This window comes from Cebus imitator, unplaced genomic scaffold (genome assembly GCF_001604975.1).
Source record: "Cebus imitator isolate Cc_AM_T3 unplaced genomic scaffold, Cebus_imitator-1.0 Scaffold0, whole genome shotgun sequence".
In the NCBI taxonomy this organism is placed as follows: domain Eukaryota; kingdom Metazoa; phylum Chordata; class Mammalia; order Primates; family Cebidae; genus Cebus; species Cebus imitator.
Genome location: NW_016107315.1, coordinates 4941975 through 4960459, shown reverse-complemented (window position 1 = coordinate 4960459; position 18485 = coordinate 4941975). Strand labels below are relative to the sequence as shown.

General features: G+C 47.7%; 2 protein-coding genes across 2 annotated transcripts in view; one reads left to right on the top strand and one right to left on the bottom strand.

The window, feature by feature from the left end:
• Window positions 1–237: 237 nt before the first annotated feature.
• Window positions 238–9911, bottom strand: CUNH3orf84 (chromosome unknown C3orf84 homolog). The gene is made up of 4 exons (XM_017506416.2): window positions 9802–9911; window positions 8257–8370; window positions 1394–1450; window positions 238–656 (listed from the first exon to the last, which is right to left on the bottom strand). Exons 1-4 carry the CDS (start codon window positions 9826–9828, stop codon window positions 240–242), a joined length of 615 nt encoding a protein of 204 aa, XP_017361905.1. The 5' UTR covers window positions 9829–9911; the 3' UTR covers window positions 238–239.
• Window positions 9912–15118: 5207 nt separating this feature from the next.
• Window positions 15119–18485, top strand: part of IHO1 (interactor of HORMAD1 1) — a 58560-nt gene continuing 55193 nt past the window's right edge. The window contains exon 1 of the mRNA XM_017506087.2: window positions 15119–15268. The gene's annotated coding sequence lies outside the window, so the exon portion shown is untranslated. The remainder of the gene's footprint in view (window positions 15269–18485) is intronic.

Below are 18485 nucleotides of genomic sequence, written 5' to 3'. Positions count from 1 at the left end.
TACTTGGGGCCCTGGAACCCACTTGCTGTGGCTATGGCAACCCTCCTGGACTCTTAGCCTCTTGCAAACCCTACCCTTTCTCACTTAGTGGCAGGGCTCCCAGAGCAGTACCTCTCATGCCCAGCACAAAAACACCATGGGCATAAGTGCCATAGGAGACAGGCACAGGACCTGGCAGCCCACTACTACCTTTCGGCCTCTAATACATCTTGGGCTGCAAGCACAGACAGGCTGCTGTGTCAGCTGTCCTCGTTTAATGCTCTGGACCAGTTTAGACACTCAGAGACCCCAGCATGAAGGTAGTGCTGCAGCAGCTTGGGTCTTGGGATCCCTGGGAGGTCAGGCAGTGTGTCGGTGACTAACGCCTGGGGCCCTACCTTGTAGCTGCCACAGTGGCCCCCCCGGGATGGGTAGCAGAAGTTCTGCTGGTAGGTGGTCCTAGCATGGGAAGGCTGGACCTGCACAAAGTGGACGAGGCGCTGGGGGAGTCCACTGAGTCCTGGGCCTGGTCGGAAATCAGCCTGGTAAGAAGATTCCAGGGGCCCTTGCTGGCGCAACTCCATCTCACAGGGTGCCCAGCGCAGGAAGGTGTGCCGCTGCCACAGACGCTCCAGGTCCTTCCGCCTTCCGATTCCCTGCAGCAGGCAGTAGGGGCCCTCCTCAACGGTACGGGCCCTTGGCCCATATTCCTGGCACCAAGCACCTTCTTGGGCCCCTCCTAACCCCAAGTCTGCTTAGTGATGCCTGTCCTATGCCTGTCTGTCTTGGCCTATACCCTGGCCTCCTTGGGCTGCCTCCCCAGTGATGTCTTTCATTGTTTTTTTTTTTTTTTTTAAGATGAAGTCTTGCCCAGTTGCCCAGGCTGGAGTGCAGTGGTGCCATCTCAGCTCACTGCAACCTCTGCCTCCTGGGTTCAAGCGATTCTGCCTCAGCCTCCCAAGTGGCTGGGACTATAGGCATGTGCCGCCAGGCCCAGCTAACTTTTGCATTTTTAGAAGAGATGGGGTTTCACCGTGTTGGCCAGGCTGGTCTTGAACTCCTGACCTCGTGATCCATCTGCCTCAGTCTCCCAAAGTGCGGAGAATTACAGGCCTGAGCCACCGTGCCTGGCCTGATGACTTTCATTCTAAGGTGAAGCACCCAGAGAGTCAGTGGCCTACAGGATATTTGCACATTGTCTGGAAAGCTGGCAGAGGAAACCAGTGGAGATGCCTCTGTTTGGGGGAGTAGGCTGTTTCTTAGAGGAGAAAGTTTGTAGGGGAAGAGAGCCACTCCTCTGCCTTCATAAGGAGCCCTCCCTCAGGGTCATCCCCTCCACCCCACCGCCTGCTCTGTCCAGACTTCGGCTTAGGCTGGGAGACTGCCTGCCATTCTTCCTCTCTTCAGAACTCACTTTGTCAAAGGAAGTACGGTTGTCATGCTTGGAGAAGAAGTGTTGCTGTGCCGGCTCCTTGAAAGACATTGAGAAAGGAGGTGAATGGGGAAAGTAATGCTTATTTACCCACCCTTACCTGGATCACTGCCCCAGGGTCCCTAATGGAGGGAAGTCACCAGGAGCCACTGCCCCTAAGCTGCTTAACTGCCAACAGACAGAGGGCAGAGACTAATTAAAGCAACATTTCAGTCCTGGGATATCTCATCCTGGGACTTGCCCTGAAGCAGAAGCATCTGGAACCCTTATTGAGGAGGGTCCTGAGGCATCTTCCAGGACATCCTGCCATCAGGGGAGCAGCGGCTGAGTTTCAAGTTGGGCCTTAACTCTCAATTGCCCGTGACTTCAGTCCTCTCCTCTCCTGCATCCACATGTACTCCCTCATCAGCATACCCAGGTTCTTGGCCCTAAATGCTATCTGAAAACTGGAATTTCTATCTCCAGCTTGAGCTTCCTCCTGAATTCTGGACTCAAAAGACTATTCCTTACTCCACATCTCCATGTAAATGCCCAATTGGATATCTCCAAACATATGACTGAGCTTTGGGTTAGCCCCAGACACACTCTACCTACAGCCTCCCCCAGCTTAGACCACAGCAGCCAGATCCCATCAAACACCTTGAGTCCCCTTAATTCTCTTCTCTCATACCTCACATTGAAGGTGCCAGTATCCTGTTGATACTGTGGTCAAAATGTACTCAGGACCAGACCACTTCTCAGCATGCCCACTGTTTTCCCTGGTCCAAGCCACCTTCCTCTCTTGCCTGAATTATTCCAAGAGCTTCCTGCCTGGTGTCCCTGCTTTCAAACTTGCCCCTCCAGTCTGTTGTCCACTTAGCAGCCAGCATATTCCGTTAGTACATAAATGAGATCACATCTCCTTTGCTGAAAATTCACAGCAGTTCCTCCTGTTTGTGATAGCCAGTCATCATAGTGGTCTGTGAGACCCACACGATATTTGGTCCTTTTGTTATCTCCAGCCACATTGGTTTCCCCACTGCTCCTCGGAAATACCAGGTGCTCGCACTCAGGGCTTTGTGCCACCTGTTTCTTCTCCTGGCCATATAATTTCCTCACACCTCCCTCTTCCTTCCTTGAGCACTATGCCAATAGTTCCGTCACCCTAACCCTGCATTTTTCTCTCCTGCTAACTATATGATTCTTTTTTTTTTTTTTTTTTTAAAGATGGGGTTTCACCATATTGGTCAGGCTGGTCTCAAAATCCAACCTCAGGTGATCCGCCCACCTCAGCCTCCCAAAGTGCTGGGATTACAGGTGTGAGCCACCGTGCCTGGCTTCATATGATTCTATAATATGTTGTTGCCCCCGCCCCAATTAGAACATCTCATGCCCCTCATTAGAACATAAGCTTCTTGTAGGCAAAGGTGGTCTGTCTTGCTCACATCTATAACTCTAACACTGAGAATAATGCCTGACACTGTGCTCAGTAAATGTTGCTGTTAAATCAATGAACCTGCTGTGGCTCACACCTGTAATCCCAGCACTTTGGGAAGCTGAGGCAGGTGGATCACCTGAGGTCAAGAGTTTGAGACCAGCCTGGCCAACATAGTGAAACCCCGTTTCTACTAAAAATGCAAAAATTAGGCTGAGCGTGGTGGCTCACACCTGTAATCCCAGCACTTTAGGAGGCTAAGGCGGGCAGATCACTTGAGGTCATGAGTTCAAGAAACCCCATCTCTACTAAAACACACAAAAAAATTAGCTGGGCGTGGTGGTGCCTGCCTGTAATCCCAGCTACTCATGAGGCTGAGGTGGGAGAATCGCTTAAACCTGGAGGCAGAGGTTGCAGTGATCCGAGATCACGCCACTGTACTCCAGCCTGGGCAACTCTGTCTAAAAAAACAAATTAATGAACAGGGACAGAAAGTCCTGGCCCCATGGCATTTACTTTGGCTCAGTTGGAGCTAGAGAGCCTTGCTCCCCTCCTAGGCAGAGAAAGAGCATCTCTTAGGCCTCCAGACTTCAGCAGGAATCTGTCCCAAGGCCACCTTCTTGCCTTGTGCCTGGGTTCTGCCCTCAGAGCCATTCCCTCCCAGCCACTCAGCTTCTTGTGCTGTAGACCTGAAGTGGCCAGATCTGGCAAGGTCAGGCTTGGCTGGCTTGGGAGTACAGGTAATGGCTGAAAGCAGGTTCCCAGATAAAATGCTCCATCCTATATCCCTGAACCAGAATAAGGGTAGAGCTTATTGAATGTGTGTTTAAGAGTTCCCTTTTTAGGACTGCCTGCCTTAGACAATCCAGCGGTAGTCTTCAAGCAAAATGAAAACTCGAAGAAGATGAGAAGCTTTCATTCCTCAAAAAGCAAGCTGAGATCGGGCACAGTGGCTCATGCCTGTAATCCTAGCACTTTGGGAGGCTGAGACAGGTTGATCACTTGAGGCCAGGAGTTCGAAACCAGCGTGGCCAACATGGTGAAACCTTGTCTCCACCAAAAATACAAAAATTAGCTGGGCGTGGTGGTGGGTCCCTGAAATCCCAGCTACTGGGGAGGCTGAGACAGGAGAATTGCTTGAACTTGGGTGGCGGAGGTTGCAATGAGTGGAGATCTCAGCACTGCACTCCAGACTTGGCAAGAGAGACTCCATCTCCAAAAAAAAGCAAGCTAAGGCCGAGTGCAGTGGCTCACATCCATAATCCCCGGACTTTGAGAAGCCAAGGAGGAAGGATTGCTTGAGCCCAGGAGTTCAAGACCAGCCTGGGCAGCATGGCAAGACTCCCAGACCACATCTCTACAAAAAAATAACAAATTAGCCAGGTGTGGTGGTACATATCTGTGGTCCCAGCAACTAGGAAGGCTGAAGTGAAAGGATCACTTGAGCTTAAGAGGTTAAGGATGCAATAAGCCATGATCACGCCACTGCAAACCAAGCTACAGACTAGGAGAAAGTATCTACAAACCATGTATCCAACAGAAGACTAGAATATATAAGTAATTATCTCAACAGTAAAATCACAGTCTAGTTAGAAAATGGGCAAACATGAAGACATCTAACCAAACAAGATTTACAGATGACAAACAACATATGAAAAGATATTCATCATTAAACATCAGGGAAATGCAAATTAAAACTGCAGTAAGATATCACTACACAGCTATCAGAATAACTACAATTGAAAATAGAAACAACACCAGGTGTTGGTGAGAATGCAGAGAAACCAGCTCATTCATGCACTGCTGGTGGGAATATAAAATGGTAAAGCCATTCTCAAAAACAGCTTGGCAATTTCTTTTAAAAACTATACATGCAACTACCATATGACCCAGCAATTGTATTTCTGGGCATTTATCCCAGAGATACAAAAGCTTATGTTCAACCAAAAATCTATAGACAAATATTCATAACAGCTTTATTTGTATGAGCCAAAAACTGGAATCAGGTCAGATATCCTTTAACAGATGAATGTTTAAACAAACTGGTACATGTGTATTAAGGAATACTACTCAGTAATGAAAATAAATGAACAATTGAGGAACACAATAACTTGGATGAATCTTTAGGAAATTATGCTGCAAAAATAGCCAATCTCCAAAGGTTGCATATTGTATTATTCCATTTATATAACTTTTTTTGAGACAGGGTTTCATTTTGTTGCCAGGCTGGAGTGCAGTGATGCAATCATAGTTCACTTCAGCCTTGACATCCTGGGCTAATTTTTTTATTTTTGGTAGAGATGGGGTTTCACCATGTTGGCCAAGCTGGTCTCGAACTCCTGACCTCAAGTGAGCCATCCACCTTGGCCTCCTAAAGTGTTGGGATTACAGGTGTGAGCCACTGTGCTCGGCCAAAATTTTATAGCTCTTAATACACACACACACACACACACACACACACACACACACACACACGAGTAAAACTAGGGGGGGAATTTGAATGAACTTTAGTGATTATATCAATCAATGTCAATGTCCTGGTTGTGATATTGTACTATAGTTTTGCAAAATGTTACCACTAAAGGTAACCAGGCAAAGTATAGAAGAGATCTCTATTATTTTTTATAACTGCTTATGAATTGATAATGACTTCAATGAAAGTTTCAATTAAAATCTACACATCTTGGGCAAGTTTCAATTGACCCCCAAATTTCTACCCTGTGTCTATCCTCAGCTACAGAATTGTACATAGCCCTGGAATGGAATGTACATGTCTTTCCTGTCAGAGTCACCTCTGACTGGAAATTCACTATTCCTGCAGTGGCAGGATAATTTATTGATGCCCACTGAGTTTTGTTCTCTCAAAACTGTGGAAGCTTGGTGAGAAGCACTGTCATTTCCTCTCTGGGTATTCTTGCCCTGCAAAGAATAATCACTAGCATCTTTGTTTCTTAACCATTCACAGCTCCTTTTCCATAAAGGTGGTACAATCCATGGTTTCTGAGCAGGTAGAGTTAAGACTGTCTCCATCTTAAGAGACCTTGGAAGAGAGGTGGTTTTCTTTGGAAGGGGCAGCATTTGCATGTGGGAGGGCTAAGGGCCCCTGTAGAGGCTGGACAGTGTTCAATAAGAGAGGAGTCTCCTTGGGAAACTGAGGGATAGGATGACAGCAGGGGCCCAGCAATCATGGAACCACAGGTGAAGAGCCTGCCCCTTACCAGACAGGACTCTTATCCAACCTGAGAAACCAAGAGGACCAGAATTATATTTCCCAAGAATTAGGCAGGTAAAGGCTAGAAATAGACTAATCTGCTTTAGAAAAAAAAATGAAAAAGAAGAAAAAAGAATTTTCTTGCATCTGAATGTCATGGACAAAAATTTTACAAACCAAAGGAGAATGGATACTACATCTTGGAAAGACTTTAAATAATAGCTAGAATTTGCCAGCTGAAACCTGATACCTCTCAGCCAATGCAGAAAGAAAATGTGCAACTTCCCTGAGTGGTCCTATTAATTAAAACAGTTTTAGACCTAAAATGGAACAGGAGATTTGAAATTTATGTAACCTGAATCCAAGACACACAGATTATGCTAGTTAGGGATGCTGATAATGCTAGTAAATCATTTATGTAGCAAGTCCTTACATTGATCAGCAGCCAAAACATGTCTCTTACATGTCTGTTCATGAGGAACGAGTTTAACAGATTGATTGGATGTTCCAGTCTCTCAGAGGAGAGCTGCCACCAAGGGCAATAACAAACATACAGCAGGAAGTCTCTGGATTCTCTTCCTGCACTACCCAGATACCATCACTCTCAAAAGGGAGGTGGCCCTGGATAAGCATCTGGAGCTGCATCTGGGCCTGGATTGGTAGGCTGTGCCAGGCAGTCCTTGCAAGTATATATGCTAAGGAAGTTCAGTTCCATAAAATAGCAGCCTCTAGGACCCTGCTCTCAGCCTGGGAAAGCAATTCATAGAAAATCCAGATGGCAGATCAAGTAGGACCTGGCAAGAGGCTAGGAAGCAAGAAGGTGCCGTGGGTGGTGCCTGTTTCAGGCATCTTTCAGATCCCTCTGGGCCTTCTTCTACCAACTGTTGCTCTGGAGGCTGACCTGACTGCACTCAACACCAGGCTCCCTTTGTCCTGGCCACCAGGGATCCCTGGGAGGAAATGGAGGAAAAGAGAGAGGAGGTGTTTCTTCTCTTGGCTCCCTCCTAGGCAACCTCCCACCTGGCTATGTCTCTCTACCTAGGATCACTGCTTCTGTCAGGGTGACCCTTTCCACACCTTTCTCTCCTTCTCGATTCTAGGAGCCATGCCTCCCCCTTGTCCCTTTGGGCTCATTGGTACTCACCACTTGGTTGTTAACAGCCTGTGAGACTGTCTTTACCTGAGGCTGTCACACCCAATCCTTTGTAAACATATCCTTCTGAATTCTGTTGCTTTGAGTATCCTTTTTACTCTTGTGACCGTGATTTATTTATTTTTATTTTATTTTATTTTATTTTTTTGAGATGGAGTCTTGCTCTGCTGCCCAGGCTGGCGTGCAGTGGTGCAATCTTGGCTCACTGCAACTTCTGTCTCCCAGGTTCAAGCAATTCTGCCTACCTCAGCCTCCCAAGTAGGTGGGATTACAGGCGTGCACCACCATGCCCGGCTAATTTCTTTCTTTTTTTTTTTTTTTGTATTTTTAGTAGAGACAGGATTTCACCATGTTGGCCAAACTGGTTTCGAGCTCCTGACTTCAAGTGATCCGCCTGCCTTGGCCTCCCAAAGTTCTAGGATTACAGGTGTGAGCCACCTTGCCCTGCCGTGACCCTGATTTATGATACACAGTGCCCCTTCCTTGTCTCCAGGCCTATAAGCAGTAAAGGGCCTGTGGCCCTATATCTCTTTTGTGTTCTCTAGAAGCCTGTTACAACCACTCTAGGCCACCTCTTCCATCACTCCTTTCCAGTATTCCCCGGCCAAATGTGCAGGCCAGTACCCAGCTGCCTCCCGTACTACTTCCCTGACCAGAGGAGGCCTCCTATTAATTTCCAAGGCCCTGGACTGTGAATCTGGCTATGGGATGGACCATGGGCTTTGTTAGCATCAAGGAATCTGAATATGAAGGTAGTTGTCAGCAAAACTTAAGGCTTACTTCCTGGGTTCTAGAGGCTCTCTGCCCATAGCTACCCACCCAGCTGGGCCCTTGCCCTTTGCTCATTTAGAAGGGCAGTGAGCAAAATGGTTCAGTTTGGTACTCACTCTTTTCCACCCTGTCTGTAGGGGAAAGATGTGACATCTCAGAGGAGAGAGGTAAAGCCTGTCCCAGGGATAGCTGGCCCCAGCTAGCTGTCAGTACAGCCATGAAAGGGCTGGGGATGGGTTCTGGGAGAGGCAAGAACTGGTCCAGTTACCCCCACTGCCTTCAGGTCTGCCTTGTACCTGACATCGCTGCAGGAACACTGCTGGAGGCTGGGGCTTGGCTGCAAGGCGGTATTCTCTAGCACTTTCACTCTTGAATTGGCTTCTGTAGTGCCCATAGAAGCCACTGCTGTGCTATAACAAGACAGGAATGAGGATAAAACTCACTCAAATCACTCAAGTCCTAGCCCTCAGGGACCCAACTGAGGGTTCCAGGAAAGCCAGACCAGAAGCCCCTCATGGAAGTTCCTGAAAGAATAGAAACAATCTAAGGAGTTAGGATACTCCTAGAGATGGGCCAGTATAGAATTGTCTCCATCCATCATTGGGACAGTTGGCCTCAGCTGTACTGACCCACTTGGACTATGCATGTGTGGGGAAGGGGTGCCATTCATTCAGAGCAGAGATTTGTGGGCAGGGCCAGTAATCAGAGGTGTGGTCCTTTCCTAAAGAGTCTGAGAAGAAATCCCCTTTATTGTTCTCCCCGAATTTTTTTTTTTTTTTTTTTTTTTTAACAGAGTCTGGCTCTGTCACCCAGGCTGGAATACAGTGGCATAATCTCGGCTCACTGCAACCTCCAACTCCCAGGTTCAAGTCATTCTCCTGCCTCAGCCTCCCAAGTACCTGGGACTACAGGTGCCCACCACCATGCCTGGCTAATTTTTGTGTTTGTAGTAGAGACAGGGTTTCTCCATGTTAGCCGGGCTGGTCTCAAACTCCTGACCTCAACTGATCTGCCCACCTTGGCCTCCCAAAATGTTGGGATTACAGGAGTGAGCCACCACACCCGGCATGGAGATAATTTCAGAGAGAGGAATTGTCAGAAGACAGAAATAAGCAACTATCAGAGGTCCAAGAGAGGAGCTGTACCATGCTGATGTCATTAGGTGGACACCCTGTAGGTGATCATGTCTGGGAATGCCTATGGCCCAACCTCTTTGTCGTGAATTCTCCCTGGAGAGGATGAGTATCTGGCCCTCCACAATTATAACCCTGAGCAGAACCTGTCCCAAGCCTGTCCTCTGGCCATCACAGTGGGCTCTTCAATGGGACTAGGAAGTCTCATATCTTTCCATCCCACTGAAGACGTAGGTCACTTTGTCTATCTATCCTTCTCTTTCAGGAACCCCTCACTCTCTATTCAAGTTAGCTTAACAGTATTTATCAGACCTTTATTGTCTTCCAGGCATGGGGCTGGGCACAGAAAATACAGACGGACAAAAACACAGTCTTTGCCCTCAAAATGTTCCCAGACTAGAGAGCAGCCAAACTCCAAAAGCTTGAGGGGCTCAAACAATGAACTAGGAATAAATGGGGTGGCTAGAGCACTAGGAATTTCCACTGGCTTGCAGGATACCAGGTTGCATGGAAGGGGGCAAAGTGTTAGGAAGACTAGGCAGCCTCCAGGGGTGACTTCAGGATGGTAGAGAGGAAGTAGGCAGCTCAGGGTCCTATTCCAGGTTGGATGCCAGATGAAAACCTTTTCACTTCACTCTCACGACTCAGTCAGATTTCAGGTACAACCAGAGGACCTAGGGCCAGGATTAACATAAAGTGCACTCTTACCCAGGAGCCTACTAAAGCACTTTGCATCTTTCCAAGAAGGGAGCAGAAAAGGCAAACTTTCCTTTTGTCTTCTGGAGGATATGTCTTCAGGGAAGAGAATCTTTGGAGGTCGATTTCTTGTTGCTTAGTGACAAGGGAAGGTTATGACTGCACAATGCTGCTGCTGTTTGTTGAGGTAGCACCTGGCCTGTTGCTCCTTTGTCCTTGCTACTCTAGTTCTTCTCTATGAGAAAAACCTGCCCCTTGACATTCACAGCCTGAAAGAGTCTTATATATAGAAACATATAGGCCTCCATGGTGGAGTCTAATGGATTCGCAGCCAATGAAATATTCAAAGAACATTTTAAATGCAGGCAAATCCTGCATTTAAAAAACTATGCATCCATACTGCCAGGAATATAAATTTAGAAAGCATTCCATGGAGTCAGAAGAAATGTTAAAGAGGTTGGTGGCTTTTAGGATAAAATTACTGCTTCAGAATAGGCTTTGCCAATTTATCTCTTAAGAGTTCGTAGTGGCTGGGAATCCTAATCATGACAGGTGACTGTTACAAGGGGCGAGTAAAGTATTGAAGAACAGAAGGAGGAACATGCAAAGATTTGACATTATGGTTCCATTCTGAGCTACCTTTGAGCAAATTATTGACTGAATGCTCTTTTATTTGTAAAAGAGAGACTTGAACAGTTCACCCCCTTTACTAACCAAAATAAGTTGGCAATCAGCCTCTTAAAATGTGCCAGTAAAACACCCAAGACCCTGCTAGTGTCAATGGCATAAGCCCTAATATCCAGATTGTCTACCCCAGTGTAGTCACCCTGGAGAGCCCCTCTCACATGAACTCACAAATATTAAAAGATTCACTGGGCTGGACTTGGTGGTCCACACCTGTAATCCTAGCAGTTTGAGAGGCCGAAGTGAGCAAATAGCTTGAGCCCAGGAGTTCCAGACCAGCCTGGGTAAAATGGCAAACCCTGTCTCTACAAAAAATACAAAAATTAACTGAGTGTGGTGGCATATACCTGTAGTCCCAGCTATTTGGGCAACTGAAGTGGGAGGATCACCTAAGCCTGAGGAGGTTGAGGCTAAAGTGAGCTCTAATCACACCACTGCACTTCAGTCTGGGTGACAGAATGAGACCCCATCTCAATAAATAAAAAATAAATAAATAAATAAAGGTTCATTGTAGCATCTATATAGGGGGAAAACTGTAAGCAGCCCAAGTGTTTACCAACAGGACAATAAGAAAATTGGGCTATAGATCGGGCACAGTGGCTCACGCCTGTAATTCCAGCACTTTGGGAGGCCAAGGTGGGTGGATTGCCTGAGGTCGGGAGTTCGAGACCAGCCTGGCCAACATAGTGAAACCCCATCTGTACTAAAAATACAAAAAATGAGCCAAACATGGTGGCAGATGCCTGTAATCCCAGCACTTTGGGAGGCTGAGATGGGTGGATCACCTGAGGTCAGGAGTTCAAGACCAGCCTAGCCAAAATGGTGAAACCTCATCTCTACTAAAAATACAAAAAACTAGCCTGGCATAGTGGTGGGTGCCTGTAGTCTCAGCTACTCAGGAGGCTGAGGCAGGAGAATTGGTTGAACCTGGGAGGTGGAGGTCGCAGTGAGCTGAGATCATTCCATTGCACTCTAGCCTGGGCAACAAGAGCGAAACTCCATCTCAAAAAATATATATATATATACAAAACATATAATTTATAAAATTGGCTGGGCATGGTGGCTCATGCCTGAAATCCCAGCACTTTGGGAGGCCAAGGTGGGCGGACTACTTGAGCCCAGGAGTTAAAGACCAGTCTGGGCAACATGGCGAAACCCCATCTCTATAAAAAATACAAAAATTAGCCAGACATGGTGGTGTGCACCTGTGGTCCCAACTATTTGGGAAGCTGAGATGGGAGGATTGCTTGACCCTGGGTGGGTGAGAGAGCACTGAGCCATGATCGTGCTACTGCACTCCAGCCTGGGAGACAGAATGAGACCCTGTCTCAAATAAGTAAATAAATATACAAAACAATGCTATGATTTATGGATACAAACATATGAACCGGCTGGGTGTGGTGGGTCACTCCTGTAATCCCCACCTGGGGAAGCCAAGGCAGGCAGGTTGCTTGAGTCCAGGAGTTCAAGACCAGCCTGGTCAACATGATGAGACCCTGTCTCTATTTTTACATAAATAAAAATTTTTTTAAATTTAGTAATTAAAAATAAAAAGCATGCATAAGAATGATAGGCAACAAAGATAGGATAGAAATCACCTGGGGAGGGGAGGAAAAGAAATGGTATCTGGAAGGACAGAATGGAGCTTCAACTCTATCTGTAATGTTTTTACTTTTTTTTTTTTTTTTTTTTTACGGAGTCTTACTTTGTCACCCAGGCTACAGTGCAATGGTGTGATCTAGGCTCACTGCAGCCTTTGCCTCCTGGGTTCAAGTGATTCTCCTGTCTCAGCCTCCTGAGTAGCTTGGACTATAGGTGCCTGCCACCATGCCCAGCTAACTTATTGTATTTTTAGTAGAGATGGGGTTTCACCATGTTGGCCAGGCTGGTCTCAAATTCCTGACCTCAAGTGATGCAACCGCCTCAGCCTCCCAAAGTGCTGGGATTACAGGTGTAAGCCACCGCGTCCGGCCATGTTTTTACTTTATTTATATATTTATAGACGGAGTCTCCCTCTGTTGCCCAGGCTGGAGTGCAGTGGCATGATCTTGGGTCACTGCAACCTCCACCTCCTGGGTTCAAACAATTTTCCTGCCTCAGCCTCCCAGGAAGCTGGGACTACAGGTGCTCACTACCATGCCTGGCTAATTTTTGTATTATTATTATTATTTCTTTATTTTTCAAGTGTCTTGTAATATTATTATTTTTTATATGGAGTCTTGCTCTGTTGCCCAGGCTGAAGTACAGTGGCACAATCTGGGTTCACTGCAACCTCCACCTCCCGGGTTCAAGCAGTTCTCTGCCTCAGCCTCCTGAGTAGCTGGGATTACAGGAACCCAACACCACGACTGGACTAATTGTTGTAGTTTTAGTAGAGACGGGGTTTCACTATCTTGGCCAGGCTGGTCTTGAACTCTTGACCTCATAACCCACCTGCCTCAGCCTCCCAAATTGCTGGGATAACAGGCATGAGCCATGGCACCCGACCAATTTTTGTATTTTTAGTAGAGACAAGGTTTCACCATATTGGTCAGGCTGGTCTTGAACTCCTGACCTCATGATCTGCCTGCCTTGGCCTCCCAAAGTGCTGGGATTACAGGCGTGAGCCACCATGCCTAGCCTATTTTATTTTATTAGACAGATCCTCTCTGTTGCTCAGGCTTCAGTGCAGTGGCATAATCATGGCTCACTGTAACCTCAAACTCCTGGACTCAAGCGATCCTCCCTCCTTGGCCTCCCAAAGTTCTGGAATTATAGGCATGAGCCATGGTGCCCAGCCATGTTTTTATTTTTATAGCTTTATTTAAGTATAATTAATACACAATAAACTGCACACATTGAAAATATACAATATGATGCATTTCAATATATGTACACACCTCTGAAACATCACCATCAAGATAGTAAATATGTCCATCACCCCAAGTTTCCTTCTGCCTATTCGCAATCTTTCCTTATGGCCCTCATTTGCCTCAGGCAATGCCATGCCTCTGCTTTCTGTCACTATAAATTAATTTGCATTTTCTAGAATTTTATATAAATGGAATCATACAGTATATATTCTTTTGTGTTTGGCTTTCACTCAGCATAATTATTTTGAAATTTATCCATGTTGTTGCATCCATTGTTCATTCATTTTTATAGCTTAGTAGTTTTCTATTGTATGGATATGCCAAATCTCTCCTCCTGGTTTTTTGAATCCATACTCAAATCAGGTTTTCATCCTCACTACATCACTGTAACTGCTCCTGCCAAGGTCCCCCAAAGTTAATTCTAACTCATCTTCCCTGAATACATCCGCAGTATTTGTCATAGCTGATCTCCGCCTCCTCGCTGAAGCAGTTCCAGGTGCCTTCCAGAATGCCTCATTCTCCTGTTGTCTTTCCCTGTCTCCCGACCACGCTCGCTCCAACTCCTTGGCTGCTTTTCCCTCATCTCCCAAGGCCTCTAAACTGGTGTGCCCTGGGGCTCAGTCCAATCTCCTTTCCATTTATGCTCCATTGGTGATTGCATCCTGTTTTCTGTTTGTTTGAGACGGAGTCTCTTGTTGCCCAGGCTGGAGTGCAGTGGCGCAATCTTGGCTCACTGCAACCTCCGCCTCCCGGGTTCAAGTGATTCTCCTGCCTCAGCCTACCAAGTAGCTGGGATTACAGTCCTGTGCCACCACACCCGGCTAATTTTTTATATCTTTAGTAGAGACGGGGTTTCACCATGTTTGCCAGGCTGGTCTCAAACTCTTGACCTCGTGATCCACCCGCCTCAGCCTCCCAAAGTGCTGGGATTACAGGCATGAGCCACCGCACCCGGCCTGTTTGTTTTTTGAGACAGGGTCTCATTCTGTCGCCCAGGCTGGAGTGTAGCGGCGTTATATTGGCTCACTGCAGCCTCTGCCTCAGGTTCAAGCAATTCCCCGCCTCAGCCTCCTGAGTAGCTGGGACCACGGGCACATGTCATCTTGCCAGGCTAATTTTTTGTAGAGCTGGGGTTCCACCATGCTGCCCAGGCTGGTCTCAAGCATATTTTTTGCTTTCAGTCATATATAACCACAAGAGGCAGAGTTACATAGATCCTGCCCGCCTATCCCACTGTTCTGGCCTCAGGCCACTCTAGCATCCAGTAGGCCAGGAATCTTAGAGGCTTTCTTGTACTCCTTTCTCTCTCCTCCAGGACCCCAGTTCGATGTCCCCATCTGCCTACAGCGCCTCTCGCCTCAGCTGCTCCCCCTGTCCTGCCCTTGTGCAGATCACCCGAACATCACCTGTGCTCTGGCCCCTGGCCACCAGGTCCATCTCACATGCTGTCGTCACAGGTGGCGCCTCGCCATTCCTGGGGACCAGGGCCTCCTTGTTCTGGGCACATACAGTGAGGTGTAGGTCGAACAACAAGTGAGCAGGTCTGAACGTCAGGTGGGCCGAGGGTGGAAATTCGGGCATGAGCGTAGGGGTAGGGAACGTTGCATGGGATACACGTGGGCTGGGTGTGGCGTGCGACAGGGTGGCGCCAGATAGGCGGCTTGGCGGGGCGCACATTAAGCGCAGTTGAGACAGTTAAGACGGTTAAACAACCGTTAGCTTACTGTCGCGGTGGGGGCGGGGCTCTGGGGCCCTGAGGGCGTGCTATGCGTACTGCCTGTAGGACTGTTAGACCATTAGGACAGTTAAAACCGTTAGCTGCCTATCGCGGCGGGGGCGGGGCCCTGGGACAGGACGGAATCTCTATTGGTCAGAAGAGGACCTGGGGGCGGGGCCTTGCATGCTGTGGGAGCGGTAACCCGACGCCGCCACCTCGAAGCCAGGCTAGGGCAGCCCCCGGTCGGGCGCGCGCCAGCAGCCAGAGGTGGGGACGGGAGGGGTTTAGGCAGGGTGGGCTGGGGAGAAGCGGGGGGAGGGGCTGAGGAGCCGGATGGGGCTGTGGGTCTGGGTTCGGGATTCCGGGGGTTCTCCGGGGCTTTCCCGGGACGTTGGTCTTGTAGTCTCTCTCCTGCTCTTTCTTTCTCTGTGGTGATGGCCGCTCTGGCTCTTGAAGGAGGCTTCACTTCTGCTCTTATCCTTGGAGAGCAATTTTCATCGGATTCGCAGGGATCTGCGACCTCCTATCCCAGGTCCCCGCCTGGAGTTGAGGAGTCAAACGCAGTCGGCCAGGGATCCAGAGTGAGCAGAGATTGAGAGAAGCCCGCTGGGATTTCTCTTTGATTATGAGTAGGGAAAACCCTGTGATGCCTCTGGAAAAACATCAAAAGAATTTAATCTAAGAGCTCTGAGTGTGTCTCCAGGTGGAAAAGAGGTGGAAAATGAGAGAGGCCGGCCTGGTGGGCGCACAGAGGGCCTGAAGTCTGAGGAAGAGACCTGCTTTTTTCTGCTAGAACTTTCTGCAGTGAAGGAACGGGAGGGGCACCTGGAGGGCCTCACCTCGCAGCCTCAATATTCTTGCAGTAGGCTGGGCGCGGTGGCTCACACCGGTAATCCCAGGCCTTTGGGAGGCCGCGGCGGGCAGATCATGAGGAGGTCAGGAGCTTGAGACCAGCCTGGTCAACATGGCGAAACCCTGTCTCTACTAAAAATACAAAAATTAGCTGGGCGTGGTGGCACGTGCCTGTAGTCCTAGCTACTAAGGAGGCTGAGGCAGGAGAATCGCTTAAACCTGGGAGGCAGAGGTTATGGTGAGCCGAGATGGCGCCATTGCACTCCAGACTGAGAGCGAGACTCCGTCTCAAAAAAAAAAAATAATAAAATGGGGGTGGATGCGGGCGTAGTGGCTCACGCCTGTAATCTCAGCACTTTGAGAGGCTGAGATGGGCGGATCATGAGGTAAGAAGATCGAGACCATCCTGGCTAACACGGTGAAACCCTATCTCTACTAAAAATACAGAACATTAGCCGGGCATGGTGGTGGGCGCCTGTAGTCCCAGCTATTCAGGAGGCTGAGGCTGGAGAATCATGTGAACCTGGGAGGCGGAGGTGGCAGTAAGCCGAGATTGCACCACTGCATTCCAGTCTGGGCGACAGAGCGAGACTCCGTCTCAAAAAGAAAAAAAAAAAAAGATTGTCAGTAGAATTGATGACGGTGGTCAGATGAGGAAGTCTATGCCCCTCAGGGTGGTCTTCTCCCCCTCACGTGTTCCTCCCTTGTGTACCCACCCTGCCAGGGCCCTTTACTTGTACATAGTTTCATTCCTTACATGCACTCAACTTTTTCTCCCCCTACTTTTTTTTTTTTGAGATGGAATCTTGTTCTGTTGCCCAGGCTGCAGTACAGTGGCATGATCTCGGCTCGCTGCAACCTCCGCCTCCCGGATTGAAGTGATTCTTCTGCCTCAGCTTCCGGAGTAGCTGGGACTACAGGTGTGTGCTATAAATCCCAGCACCTTGGGAGGCCGAGGCAGGTGAATCCCTTGAGCTCAGGAGCATGAGACCTGCCTGAGCAACATGGAACAACTCTGTCTCTACCAAAAATACAAAAAATTAGCCGGGTGTGGTGGCATGTGCCTGTGGTCTGAGCTACTCAGGAGGCTGAGTTGGGAAGATTGCTTGAACCTAGGAGGTGGGGGTTGTGGTGAGCCAAGATATGCACCATTGCACTCCAACATGGTTGTGAAGCCCTGTCTCAAAAGGATAGAAAACCATATATTTTAAATTTCTGACTACTTGGCATGTCTACAAAATTTAGTTGTAATTTAGTTTCCAAGTTTTTAACTCACTAAACAATAAGTGTTTTTTGAGCACCTATTATGTTCCAGGCATGACTTTTAGGTTCTAGGGATGTAGCAGTAAATCAAAAACTATTGTCCTCAAAGAGCTTAATATTCTAGTAATCATGGATACCTGTAGATACAGAAAATAAGTTAATAGAATATATAGTGTATTAGAATGATGATGTGTTGTAGAGAAAAAAAAGCAGGGGAGAGCCATAGTGATTGTCAAAACGCTACAATTTTTTTTCTTTTTTTCCAGACAAGAGTCTCCCTCTCTCGCCCAGGCTGGAGTATAGTGGCGCAGTCTTGGCTCACTGCAGCATCTGCCTCCCAGGTTCAAGAGATTCTCGTGCCTCAGCCTCCTGAGTAGCTGGGACTACAGGTGTGTGCTACCACATCCAGGTGATTTTTTGTATTTTTTTTTTTTTTTAGTAGAGATGGGGTTTCACCATGTTGCCCAGGCTTGTCTTCAACTCCACAGCTCAGACAATCCTCCTGCCTCGGCCTCCCAAAGTGCTAGGATAACAGGTGTGAGCCACCGCACCTGGCCTAGAGGTTACAATTTTGAATAAGTAATTTGAAAGAGATGGAGTTGTCTGTCATGATGATGTCTCAGGGAGGAGTGCACCAAAATGAAGGTGCTGCATGCAAAAGCAACATGAAACTGCTTGTGCCCAGCAAGGGAGAAAAACAGTAGGTAGGCCCATAAGAGGCATGCAACAGGATATAGATGGGAATGGTGGAGGGCTATGGAGAGATTACAGATACACTCTAAATAATCATAGAGAATTCTGGCCTTTATTTTGAGTAGGGTAAGAGGAATGGAGGGTTTGAGCAGGGGGATGATGTGATCTGACTTAGGGTTAGTGTAACTCTGGCTGCTTTGTAGGGAAGAGACTGGAGAGGGACAAGGGTGAAATCAGGGAAAGTAGTTAGTAGGCCATTGTGATAATCCAGGCTGGTGGCAGCAGAGTAGGGTTGCCACATTTAGCAAATAAAAATACAGGACACCCAGTTGAATTTCAGGTAAACAATATTTTTTGTACAAATATGTCTCACATAACATTGGGAAATTCAAATTTCACTGGATGTTCTATTTTATCTGGCAACCCTCCAGTTGCCAGAAAGGGAGTGAGGAGTGGTCATATTTTGAAGGAACTAGTACAGATTGGATGTGAGACCAAGAAAAGGGAATCGAGGAGGATTTAGATTTTGGCCTGAGCACTTGGAAGACGGAATGGTCCTTAAATGGGAAGAGCACAGGAGGAGAGTGTTTAGGGGAAATTATGAGGATCTTGGCTTTTTTTTTTTTTTTTTTTTT

Coding starts and splice junctions, on each gene's coding strand:
- CUNH3orf84 (XM_017506416.2), bottom strand. CDS start 9,828: ATGCAAAGTGCTTTAGTAGGCTCCTGG. Junction 8,371..9,801: donor GTGCTTTAGTAGGCTCCTGG/GTAAGAGTGCAC, acceptor GTCTTGTTATAG/CACAGCAGTGGCTTCTATGG. Junction 657..1,393: donor ACCGTACTTCCTTTGACAAA/GTGAGTTCTGAA, acceptor ACCGTTGAGGAG/GGCCCCTACTGCCTGCTGCA.